General features: G+C 34.4%; 3 protein-coding genes across 4 annotated transcripts; all 3 read right to left on the reverse strand.

Annotated features, from left to right (window-relative positions):
* Positions 1-1,371: 1,371 nt before the first annotated feature.
* On the reverse strand, positions 1,372-1,883 carry LOC140810941 (protein transport protein Sec61 subunit gamma-1-like). Its single transcript, XM_073168867.1, has 2 exons — positions 1,715-1,883; positions 1,372-1,629 (listed from the first exon to the last, which is right to left on the reverse strand). Exons 1-2 carry the CDS (start codon positions 1,806-1,808, stop codon positions 1,514-1,516), a joined length of 210 nt encoding a protein of 69 aa, XP_073024968.1. The 5' UTR covers positions 1,809-1,883; the 3' UTR covers positions 1,372-1,513.
* A 1,731-nt stretch (positions 1,884-3,614) lies between these two features.
* Positions 3,615-7,761, reverse strand: LOC140810940 (nuclear transcription factor Y subunit C-1-like). 2 transcript variants are annotated; one of them, XM_073168866.1, is made up of 2 exons: positions 6,979-7,761; positions 3,615-3,891 (listed from the first exon to the last, which is right to left on the reverse strand). In XM_073168866.1, exon 1 carries the CDS (start codon positions 7,637-7,639, stop codon positions 6,983-6,985), a length of 657 nt encoding a protein of 218 aa, XP_073024967.1. In that variant the 5' UTR covers positions 7,640-7,761; the 3' UTR covers positions 3,615-3,891; positions 6,979-6,982. The 2 variants fall into 2 exon arrangements, with proteins under 2 accessions (XP_073024967.1, XP_073024966.1); XM_073168865.1 differs by having other exon boundaries at positions 3,615-3,836; positions 6,979-7,754.
* A 583-nt stretch (positions 7,762-8,344) lies between these two features.
* Positions 8,345-9,938, reverse strand: LOC140809574 (non-specific phospholipase C6-like; the record flags this gene model as incomplete). Its single annotated transcript, XM_073167248.1, is given in 5 exon segments — positions 8,345-8,850; positions 8,949-9,125; positions 9,227-9,358; positions 9,361-9,479; positions 9,481-9,938. Coding segments are annotated over 5 exon segments (1,185 nt in total), but the record flags the coding sequence as incomplete, so codon positions are not given.
* Positions 9,939-12,683: the final 2,745 nt, after the last annotated feature.

Genomic DNA, 12,683 nt, shown 5'->3' on the forward strand with positions numbered 1-12,683 from the left:
AATTATTTATGTCAAAAATTATTTTTTACGATAATTATAAATCAAATCAAATAGTTTCATAGAAATTGATATGTTAAAAGATTGCACATGAAACCTACTATATGAATTTTGACAGATCAACATATCTAACGAAGTGTTACTGACTAATTGCCCAGCAATCCATGCTAAAATGACGTAAAAGAAATTAAAAGTTATTGAGCCGTCTCACGGATCTTAATCTGTGAGACGGGTCAACCCTACTTATATTCACAATAAAAAGTAATACTCTTAACATAAAAAGTAATACTTTTCAATGTATGACCCAAATAAGAGATCCGTCTCACAAATATGACCCGTGAGACCGTCTCATACAATTTTTTGCCAAAGTTATTTATACTTGCAATGAAAAAATATTTTTCTATAAATAAAAATAATCTTTAGTTCATCGAAAATATACGAAGATGATAGAAATAGAACTAATTATTTGTTTACTATTGAACAAAAACATTTGTTTTCATTTAATAAAATTTAATAAAGAGAAACATTTAAATAAAATAGAAATAGATTCATATTTTTCTTTTTGAGGAAGCAGTAGCTTCATATTTTCAGTACTTGTATTGCGAAATATTAATGGTATTCCAAAAAATTAACACTACGTCTTAATTATATTTTACTCAATAAAATTGTAAAATCATCCATTATCCTAAATCATTCTTATTACTGCTACACATTATTTGATTTATATTTAAATAAGATTAAAATATAATTATAAAAAATATTAAGATATTACACCTGAAGTATGAATTAAAAATAAATAAATAAAAAAAGAAAAAAAACTCAAATAAAAATTGAATCTTCAGTTGATATTTATAGTGTGTTTGACAACCAGGATTTGAGAGGATTTCGTGGATTTGAAATTGGATTTGAAATTGGATTTGGAAATTCAAGTATTCGAAATTCCATTTGGTGTTTGGTTTAAAATTTAAAAATGATATTTATAAATCTATTTCTTGTTTGGAGAAAATATGATTCGAATTTGGAATTTTAAATTTCTACTAAACTAGCTTCAAAAACTTTTGGTGGAGAATAAAGTGTTGGATAAAAAAGTAATTTTATGTTTTTAAAATTCAAATCCAACCAAATCTTATCAAATTTGATGGGATTTGGGTATACTTGTGAAAATCCCATGAAATCCTAAACAAATTCGAATCTTATTTTTAAAAAAGATTTTAAAATTCAAATTCCATCAAATCCTCCCAAATCTTGTTTGTCAAGCACACCGTTAAGAAACAAAAACTCAGTTCGTTCAAAGATGTTTATTTTGGTAATAAATAGGAGAAGGGAATGCACGAACAGAGTTGAAAGCCATAGAGAAGAGAATGGCAAGTCAAGTAAGAAAGATTATCACGATTTCACGTCTTAAATTCAATGGATCTTTGAAGCTCATTACATTCATAAAACGATCCCTCGAAAAAAAAATCAAATTTAATCGATTTGATAGTAGATCACAGCACCCGCAGTTCGAATCGATCCATCAGGAAGCACCCACGATGATATTGTTTATGGGGATGAAAATCAACTTGACGAAAAATCCAACAAATCCCATCACGACGAAACCGATCGCAGTTCGAGTAGCAACCTTCGTGAATTCTACAGACAAAATCAACAGAGATTCACAAAATTACGAAGAAAAGAAACTCAAATCAAATGCCGTACAACAGAGAGGGGCGAGTACCCTTGCGGTCAGGCTTGTGGCACCGCTTGACAAGACGAATGCTGTCCTTGGAGAATTCCCTGAGTGGATCGAAAACTGAATCCAAAGCATCCATTTTCTGCTCTGAAAATTGAGTTCGAAGATTAGTAAAATTAGGGTTATGGAATTAGGGATTATATTACTTATATAGGGGGAAATCAGAGGACCACTTCCTATTGGTTGAAAGTCAAAGAGGGATGACGGAATGTACAATCCCCGAATTAACCCTATAGTAATTGATCCAGGCTCCATAGTACGAGGTCTTGTTACAATTAATTTATTCGACTTTACTTTCGAACTAACGAGATAAGGCAATTCGGAGAAAAGTATATCTGTTTTTTATTTCTTTAAGATTTAGTGTCTAAAATCGGTTTTTTTTTTTTTTTTTTTGTGTTTTAATATTTGATAAAAATCCAACTTACTTTTTATTCTATGTTTTATTTATTTTTACTTTTTTATTTTTTAATGACAAAAACTTGTGTGAGACGGTTTTACGGGTCAAATTTTGTGAGACGGATCTTTATTTGGGTAATCCATGAAATAGTATTGCTTTTTATGCTAAGAGTACTACTTTTTATGGTGAATATGGGTAGGGTTGACCCGTCTCACAGATTGAGATCCGTGAGAAGGTCTCACATGAGACCTACTCTTTTTTAATTAATAAAATATTGTATAACTCACTTTTTTTTGTTGGTATCTTATCTTTCCAGCTCTGTTTCTCGATGTATTTATATGACATATACATTTAATTTAAATATTTTTTTATTTTAAAAAAACAAATTCGTAACTAAACATTAAAATTTTTGAAATACTTAGTTTTACTTACGAAATACTTACTTTCAATTTTAAAATATTTGATTTAGTAAATGAGATACTCAGAATGTGTATTAAAATACTAGGTATTCGATACGTAAATTCACCAAGTGCTCTCATTTTCATCCAAGATCCATTTGGATGACATGTTTATTTCATTTAAATTTTTTTTATTGTTGAAAAAAACAAATTTGTAACTAAGTATTGAACTTTTTCAAGTACTTATTTTACTTGTGAAATACTTAATTTTAGATTTAAAATATTTGATTTGATAAATGAGATAATATTAAAATATGAGATATTTTGATTTACCTTTACTGCATACCAAATGCAATTTGATGTCTTCTAAACCACTGTTACGCAGCTTCGATTTACTAAATGACCAATGATCGAAAAGTCGAAAGTACTTAAAGTGATATAAATTTATCGATTTTTTCGATTATTTATTTGTGCTACTTGAAACCGTGTTTAGATCCACATTTTTCTATTTTTGTGTTAAACAAATTTGTGCAGTCAACAGGCATAATTTAGCCTTCTTTTTTTTCCTCTTTAATAAAATATTCACTTCTTTGTTTTAATTTTAAAATTTAATTCTGATTTTGAAGTTAAAATTTCGGAATTTTAATATATTCTGATAAAATCTAAAAATCACGCTGGTCGGATAATTACACTAACAAATGTTGTCTGACATACTCGAAACTTCTATATACCCAATACTGATTCCATAAGGAGCCGCAACAACTGACGCAAACTTTGGAAAATATGAAATAATTTCAAATAATTCTTCATTTATTTGACTTTTTATTTTAAAATTATATAATTCTCACGACACCACCGTGAATATAGATTTCAAGTACTATCGTCGATTTAGAAGTGAAGAGGCCTCACTGCATACAGTTTCAATCTCTGTTCTATCCTACACAGACACGACTTATCCCCATGTAGTATAGGATTTATAGGTTGTGTGGGTATGATTTTCTTTCTTTCCTTCCTCTTTTTAAAGTGGAATTCAAAGCACAAACCTAAATACAACTCTGAACTCACGCCCTATTTAGGCATATGCAGAAACTGAAGAAAAATCATGGGATAAAAAATTCAGCATAGTGTATAATTTGCACTGAAAACATGATCCACACATGGATTGGGAGAAATAAATTCTGAGTAGCTACACATAAAATTAACTTTTTTTTTATACAAACTCCGAAGTATCAAGTCATTACAGTAACACCCATATCCAGGGATATTTTCACGTCGCGCCTGTGAGTTAGCTGCCATTTCACCAGCATTTCAACTGTAAGAAACAAGATTGTTACAATCAATATCAGCAAGCATCCATCCATATATCCCTTGAGCAGAAAGGCTAGTTGATCAAGTTTTGCCACGAGGCATAACCGTCTCCAAATGAAATGATGTCGGCAACAATCACATGAGAAGTCATTATCTAATAAACATACTATGAAATATATACACACCAAAGAAAGGAATAAAACAGTAACATATGAAAAGTTAATGATAGAAACAAGGGAGCTGAGTTAAAACAAAACATTTTTTTTCTCAATGGTTGCATTGATTAAATGAGTTCAAAAAATTAACTTAGTTAGGAAATTAAAACTAGGAAATATTCGCAAAATTAACCATACAGATATAAGAAATTAATATTTATTATCCTCAAGGTGATTGATGTTCATCCTAGTTCAGTTTTCATACACCCTGGTACAGCATTGACAATGAACACCATGCACCAAACCTCCAAAACATAATCGCTTGTGTACAGTGCCAACGCACATTGATTCAAGGCCCACCTAAAGATCTTGCAACCTATTCCCAGATAGGACTTTACTGTGACGCTTCTATCATGGTTGATGAAGCAAGCAGTAACACTTTCAAATTTCAATGTAATGTAACTGAAATCAAATAATCAGTAATGGACGCCATCTCAATCTTTCTGATTATGTTTACCATCTCACATCACTAGAAAAACGACAGAGAAACACTCCTAACTTCAAGAGTTAAATTTTTCCTGAATCTGTCCTGAGCAAAGAATCAATTACCCGTAATGACAGCTCTATGACTGAAATCTTTCTAAAATTGACGACGGAGGTGTATTCTAAGACCAGTAATTTTTTCTAAGATTCTCAAGATATATCATGTGTTGGGACTTATTTATATTTTCAATATCAAACTGAGGTGAATGGCACAGCTCGCACAAGAATAACTTTTAGGCCAATGTTTCCGCTTGGCCAAAAATGACTGAGTTATCTTTTGAATCTAATGATATATCTCACTGGACATTGATCTTTTTAGTTTTTACAGTATACACTAAAAAATTAATCCATTTTCCAAAATAGCGTGGAAGGGACCAATTTTCAAAACTAGCAAAGTGGTCAAAGCCACGCCTTTATGGCAACAGTCCCGCCTAGGTCACGAGGCAGGGCAAAATTATTATTATTATTTAAAAAAAAAAATCTTTTTTAAAAAGATTAAAATCGAAGACACTCCCTAACACAGGGCATGATATGCTAGATTTGAAAATTGACCAATTCCACGCTATTTTGCAGAATGGATTCATTTTTTACCGTTTAAGTAGAGCTCCAATATCCATTAAGGCTTACTTACACTGTAGCCTCACACGCAACAAGTACACAGTTTGCATCAACAGTACCTCGATACCCTTTCAGATAAAATTTCATGTCTCATTCTTACTCGTACGTCTGCAAGGATGACCAAGTTGGAAGCCAAAGAAGTAACTCTTACAGCTCGAAGTCCACTTGGCCAAGAAAAGGTTTATTATTCTCTCACTCTAAATTCTTTACATGGAATCGTAGCAACTCCGAATATCTTTCATGTTGTGGAAGAAATATTCCACAACTGATAAGCAGACTCAACAAATTATGCTTTTCTGTCATTCTTTTATACCTTTGATATACGTACGACAATTCCATCAACTAGTCAAGTTTTTACACTGGTATTAAACGTATTTACATTTGCAAAGCCCTTACAAACTATCAAACCCTTTAAGTTAGTGACAACCAAATTAACCGAGCACAAAGAAGTACTCTGGATCATAATACCAAAAAAAAGAAGGAAACATGTTGTGAGCTGTAACGCTATTATCTTGATCTATGTTGACTGAGAGAATCATAGTTTTCTGGGCCGTGGAAGTGCAATATTTGTTTTATCACACAAAGAAGCAATATCCTAATTTATTGCAGATATCATGTAATGCATCTACCTCCCAATTTCAATTACCAATCACATACATCATAGTTACTAAACCCTCACAAGCATGTGATTAGGCTCAAGGAACAGCGAGGTTCAGTCTTTATGGCTACATACAAGCTAAATCGCAACCTTTCGAATATCAAATGTCTTAACCGTGAAACCTCAACCTTTTGCACTTTAAAGATCCTATACACATTTTGAACGTGGCTCAGACATAAGGACAGATCCAAAATAAAATGCAAGACTAATCTAATTATATTTTTTCTTGGAGACTGGCGACTATTTGTTTATTGTTATTTAATAGTTTGTAAATTACATGTTGGGTACGAAAAATGAAATTCTCTTCTAATTATTAAATTCCAGCACACTACTACTCTGGACGCTTCATTTCAGTAAAACATGTGCCTTGCTTTGCGCTTTGTGCCCAGACTCTACAATGCGCATGCGCTTTAGTGCACCTTGTGCTTCTATAGTTCATGTTTTGAGTTTCTAACCATTGTTCTTCTGCTTGTCTCACAAGTATGGTCAGTTGAACAACCTTATAGTGGATGGAAAAAAGACGAAAGGCTACATTCTATTAGTCCATCAAGTTACACGAAGCAGATAAAGTGACATTGGCTGGGTAAATAACGGTGGAATGGCATAAGCTTGGTATGAAATGGATGGAGCAACCAATAAATCAGTATAGAATGAGCGTAGGAAAGGTAAAATGGTATAGCTTGTTGATATATGTAATTTGCTAAATTTGCATGTGATATATTTCTAATGTTAAGTTTCAACTATAGTTCTATCGTTTGTCTCAAAAGCATGGTTCATGAAAATAAACTTGTTGTGGATGGAAAACGAGATAAATACCACAACGACAGGGTAAATGCAGCGAATCCAACAATAGTCGGCAAGGATTGGTCTTGATTATGGAACAGCTAATAAATTTGCTATAGAAAAGTTATATATCAGCATTTTGCAGAATAACTGCTGATAATTTCATTGTGACAGTGCATATATAGTGCGGACGGCCGCATCCCAGACAGTCACTGCAAACAGTGCTCCCACAATACATCAACTCATCGCTAGTTGTAAATTAGAATATGAAAAATAATAATCAAAATAACAAATTCCTTAACAGAAACACCTAAAAATTCTCCAAAAACGCCAAATCCGAGTAAAAATTGTGAAAATTAATAAACACATGAAAAGAAATGTTCAATTACAGAGTTAGCCTTGGCCGTCGAGGTTTCCGTGGCCACCGGTAGCACCACCGCCACTGGCATACGAACCATCATCCGCCGCTGTCTGCCAAACGGACTGCCACGCCTGCGATGGTGGCGGAGGCGGCGCCTGCATGTAAACCCCCGGATCCACAGCGGGACGACCCATCATAGGCTGACCAATCGTCGGGTAATAATAAGGAACACCAGTGACTCCACCTGCACCGGCAGCGGGCCCCACAGTCCCACCCAGCGCAGCCGCCTCATCCTTGATCTCATCCCTCGGCACAATGTCCACCAAAAAATCAAAAATATCAGTACGCGTGATGGCCGCCGCGATGTCGTTTTTCTGGAGCGTCCGGCGCTTGTTCTCCTCGGCGTGGAGCCAAGATCTGATCGTGAGCTCCAGAATGAAGAGCTCGCAAGCCTTGGCGAAGAGGATTGGTGCCTCCGCGGATATCATGCGCACGTCCTCATCAGCCTTCATAATCTTCTTGATTCGAGCCAATGGGAGCTGGTGGTTCTTGAAATCGTTAACTTGCTCTATTTCCTGGCGTTGGTAATTCCAGAACATTTGGAGCTGCTGCTGCTGCTGGAGGAGGTGGTGATACGGCGACCCAGGTGGATACGCCGCCGCCGAGCTCTGCTGCGGGTTGTTTTCCATTATGTTTTCTCCTAGGAAAAAAGATGATGAGGAGAAATGAGAATAGGTTCGGTTATATGATACGGGAAGAGGAATGGCAGGGCAATAAAAGAGTACAACTTAGAAAACACAAAGTACAAAATAAGTAAACCATTATGGAGTGGAGATAGTGATTTCAGCGTGGATGTGATGAGCATAAATAGTGTGTGCTTGGTCGTATAGACATGGAAATATTTTAAGCCAATGGGTTATATGCTATCTATAATTATGAGCTTTGATTGGACAAAATATATGGCCACAGACAAGAAAATATTTAAATAATATTTAATTAATAAGGTAACATATCTATATCTCATATATCTTATATAATTTCAAAAATCTTTTAAATTTATAAAATTATTTATTTATCTTTTATCTATTTATATTATCAAATTTTTATATATTACTCATAATAAAAAATTATTAATTTGAAAATAATAAAAATTGTCAATTGAATAAGCACGAGAGGCGAGCAACGTGACACTAATTTAGCATGAATTCGATATTTAAACTCGGGTAACCCAAACTTAGGTGCCCGACATCGATCGGGAATATTTTTTTTAATATATTTTTGAAATTTGTTATGTTTTGTAATAGAAGGTTAGTTGGGTTATTATATTATGAGAATTTTCCTAATGGACTTGGACATGGACATGAATAGTCTCTAAGAAGAGAAGTGAGAAGAGAAGATTGCCAGACTTCTTGTATTCGAGGTGGACAAAATATGAACAAGAAGAAAAATTGGATACAAAAGTTGAATGTATTTGTGTATTTGGAGTAAACACCATTTTTTACATGAATTTTGAAAAATAACATTGGTCAACTTTTTTGAAAATTTTCAACAATCATTTTGAACAAGGTAATGTTTCTGGCTATCCTGATTTGAGACCTTGTTCATATTCGATTGTGGATTGAGGATCTTGTGGTTAGTGAAGGCCTCATGTCCACGGTGGTGGACACGGCTGCGCCGCATTTGACGGCCTCGTTGCTTGCTCTAATGAACCTCGAAACCGCACTCTTTATGTATTGATGAGCTTCTTTTACACTCATCTTCTTCTCATGGAATGATCTGCTCAAGTAATGATCTCCATTCAGAACAGCTGCCAATTGCACTAATTCACTCCGAAACTCGGACAAGCTCCGACTCTCATTTGTCCCTGTCTTCCTTAAAGGTGATACATCTGGTAAAACCTCTGCAAAAATGTTCACATTTTTTGTATCCATGAGAATCTGATCGAGAAATGTTTTCTTGGATTGTTTTTATACCAACTTATGGTACTTGATAGATTACCGGGGCAATCAGTTCTTGGGGAGGTTAACTCGGCAACAACTTGCTCAAAGGTTCCAGCCCAAGCATCTCTATTAGTCAAGAAATTGAATGAGAGATTGAAAACCTTATTTATTGTAGCAGGGATCGATGAGAGTTCGTATTCGGAACTTGGAGTTGGACCTGTTGGCTTGCTAATCACTGCATAGTGAAGGAAAAAGAGCAAAAAAATATGTAAGTATCGAGCCATCTTTACAAATCACAAGCATCGAGTGCAGAGATATATATTAATAGTACACTACCAGTTCCTTTCTTGATCCAAGGAGAGACCATTATAGTCGGGACATGAACCCCGAGCCTATCGAAGTTGAAGAAATAGGGGGCCGGGCCGGTGCTCCCGTCCAGGTTAGGGACATCAACATATGGGTCAGGACATGATCATAGAATCCACCATGTTCATCATAAGTAACTACCAGAAGTGTGTGATTCCACTGAGGACATGTCCTCAGTGTCTCGTACACCTCCTTAACCAACTTCTGCCCGTGCCCAACATCCCTTCAAATCGAAATACCGAGGCTCGATCACACTAAAACTAGGCAATTTTCCATTCCTAGCATCTTTCTTGAACTTCAAACGATACTGATGGAACTTAAAGATGTACTTCAGTTTCCTCAAACTTCTGTAAAACAACGTCGTTGGAATGGTCTGGAAGTAGACACCGAAGTCCATTCCATTTTCGTGTAACGAATCAAATATCGTCTTTTGTGGAAACCCCTTGACCAACTGGCTTCTCACATGGGACGTGGATCCATGGGAAGTTGCAGAGTATACAAACAACCTGTTGGGTTGCGTTGGACCAGGGATTGATGAAAACCATTCATCAAATACAGCGAATTCGCTAACTAAACTAGCGTAGATCGGGAGACTTTCGGGCTTGAATCCTCTCGCGACAAGTTTTGATAGATCACCTGACAAGCTTAATGCTTGTTCCACAAAACCATTTCCCTCACACTTTCATGTGTTTTCCCACACATAGAGCAACAAAACTGCTCTCATTTTCTTGATCTTAGATTGAAGAAGGGGCTAGTGAAAATTTTGTGCACTTGCTTCAATTCAAGCTAATTGTTTTTCTGTGGCAAAGGTGGTGAAGACTTTATCAATGGAATTAATCAACGAGCATGCTTTTGGGTGCTTCGTGGAGAAAAGTAAAGTTAAATAATGGCAACTAGATTAATTATTATTCATGATTGAGATGATCGTTCTTTTAGATTATTTTTTTAAAAAAATATTAATTTGTATGAGTTTAACCCCTAAATTAGATTCTTTATCTTTCAATAATGATAATTATTATTCATGATTATCTGCCTTTATTTCAATAAGACTCGATTCATGTACAAGAGCATAACCCATGAGCCAAGTGAACCCAAAGCTAGGAAACTTCATACAATATTTTATATATATAAAACTCTCGATTAGTTAATTCAGTCGATGTGAGATATTTAACACATCTCTCAAACCCAAAAATAAATAATTAGAGCGCGAAATTTACAAGATATTATCCGGCGTCTCATATGACGACAGTCAACATATAACGATTGGTCTTGTATCTGATATCGTGTTAAGATTAGAATTTGTATCTTATTATATCCGATAACTTAATAGTGGGGCATCTTACGAGCCACATATCAAAGGTATCTTCCATTCAATTCCTTCAACAAGTGGAAGATACCATAATTTGCGCAGTCCTTTTCTTGAAACACAATCAAAGGATGAAACCTCAAAACAACCAACCATTCTCTAACATATATCGTCGTCTAATATTTATATGAACTACCCATTTCTTTGTTGAATAGTTTCCTCAATATCAATACTCTTGCATTTTAATATTTAGAGCTTGCTAGATCTTAATTAGCAAAAACAACAATGAAGGATTGGGCACCGATTTTGATTGGCTTTCTTCTGTTCGTGCTGCTATCCCCCGGAGTCATTTTCCAGTTCCCCGGCAACATGCGGCACGTCGAATTCGGAAGCTTCACAACCAACGGGAAAGCTGTGATAGTACACACTTTGCTCTTCTTCGTAGCCTACACCATTCTTATCACGGCACTGCACATTCACATCTACTTTGGGTAGTGAATTTTATAAGTTTGTAGAAGTTATTATCTTTGATTATTTTGGATTTTTTCTATTTTTCGAAAACTGGATGTAAAATTTGTCCATACTTTTGATTGATTTATGTCGTGTAAGAAGATTGTTAACTTTGATGCTTGATCCATTAGAATTCCTAACTCGGCCCATTAATTTTGTACTTCGTTCCTACTTGATTTCAACAATTCATTAATTACATAAAATTATCGCGCAACAACTCTCTTATTGCTACCTCAGTCTTATCTAAAAGGGAAAAACAACACTCCCAATCATCCAATTTTATATTGCTTCCATCAAACCTCACACTTCAATGTATATATACTTCAGTGTCTTCGTGTTTATACTCCATTCACGACTTACTTTTATGTTGGGTGCAATTATTACCATTTGCTTGGTAGAACGATTAAAATATGATGCTTGAGTTGTCGTACATTTCAAAAGACTAGAATTACAATCTTACCATCAATTATATTTTACAATAAAACGACAAATGTTTGATCCTACAATTGATATTAGAGTTAATGTCACATGTTCGATTATTATTGATTGCAAGAAGTTTAATCATTGAGAGAGAATTGTTAGAGCGCAACAATTATATCTACTGGGTAGAACAATCGAAATGTGGCGCTTGTGTTGCTGTGTGATTTAAAATATTTGATTTGCACTGTTATCATCCGCTATAATTTTTGGTAAAACGGTAGGCGCTCGGTCCTACAATTGGTGTCAGATCCAATGTTATATGTTCGATTTTCATTGATTGCAAGGAGTGCAATTATTAGGAGATATATTCTCTATGTGCAATAATTGTCTCTACTTGGTAGAATAATAGAAACATGATATTTGTGCAATTCCACATTTTAAAATATTTAAGTTACAATATTATCATCAGTAATTTTTGATAAACGATAAACGCTCGTTACTACAATTCACTTCTTTGCTTACACTCATCAATCATGTATGTTCTTTTGGTTCGTCTTGTAATTTATATATAAAATAATAAAGTAGTAAAAAATATATTTCAAATAAAGATATATTTATATGTATGTGTTCATAAGATTTTAATTATAACATATATAATTCAACTATTTTAATTTTTCATAGAATGTGTCAAGTTAAAGGATTCAAACTCCAATGCAATGGATTGCGACATGTATATAGTTTTAATGTGGTTCTCATATGGTGGGCAAGCATCCATAGGCGTCGCAAAATATTCACGTGAAAATCTAATATAACGTCACATCGATCGTCCTCTCACACACTGCTGAATTAAATATTTCGACTCTGCTTTTAAAAAAACAGTTTGAGAAGATGTTCGCACAAATTTTATCGAATCATTTAATTCAAAAATACATAAAGAGACAATAAATGACGTTCCGAAAATCAAGACGCTCATGATAAACAGGTATTCTCGTAACAATGAACTAGATGCATTGTATCAATGACTCATTTGTGTGTGGGCCTTAAGTACAATTTGGCCTTAAGATTCGTTTCCTACAAAACTTTACATTTTTATTGGGTTCCACTAGGTACGATAAAAAAAAAGTTGGACCGACCCGTGAAATTATTGTACCATGATATGTCTGGTTTTAGTCCAAAACATGTGACTTTTAT

The sequence above is a fragment of the Primulina eburnea genome, chromosome 13 (assembly GCF_022965805.1).
Source record: "Primulina eburnea isolate SZY01 chromosome 13, ASM2296580v1, whole genome shotgun sequence".
Lineage (NCBI taxonomy): Eukaryota > Viridiplantae > Streptophyta > Magnoliopsida > Lamiales > Gesneriaceae > Primulina > Primulina eburnea.

What these genes read in the sequence shown, in the direction of transcription:
- LOC140810941 (XM_073168867.1), bottom strand. Translation starts at nt 1,808, where the DNA reads ATGGATGCTTTGGATTCAGTTTTCGATCCACTCAGGGAATTCTCCAAG. An exon ending in CCACAAGCCTGACCGCAAGG is followed by an intron (nt 1,630 to 1,714) that starts GTACTCGCCCCT and finishes TTTTGTCTGTAG; the next exon opens with AATTCACGAAGGTTGCTACT.
- LOC140810940 (XM_073168866.1), bottom strand. Translation starts at nt 7,639, where the DNA reads ATGGAAAACAACCCGCAGCAGAGCTCGGCGGCGGCGTATCCACCTGGG.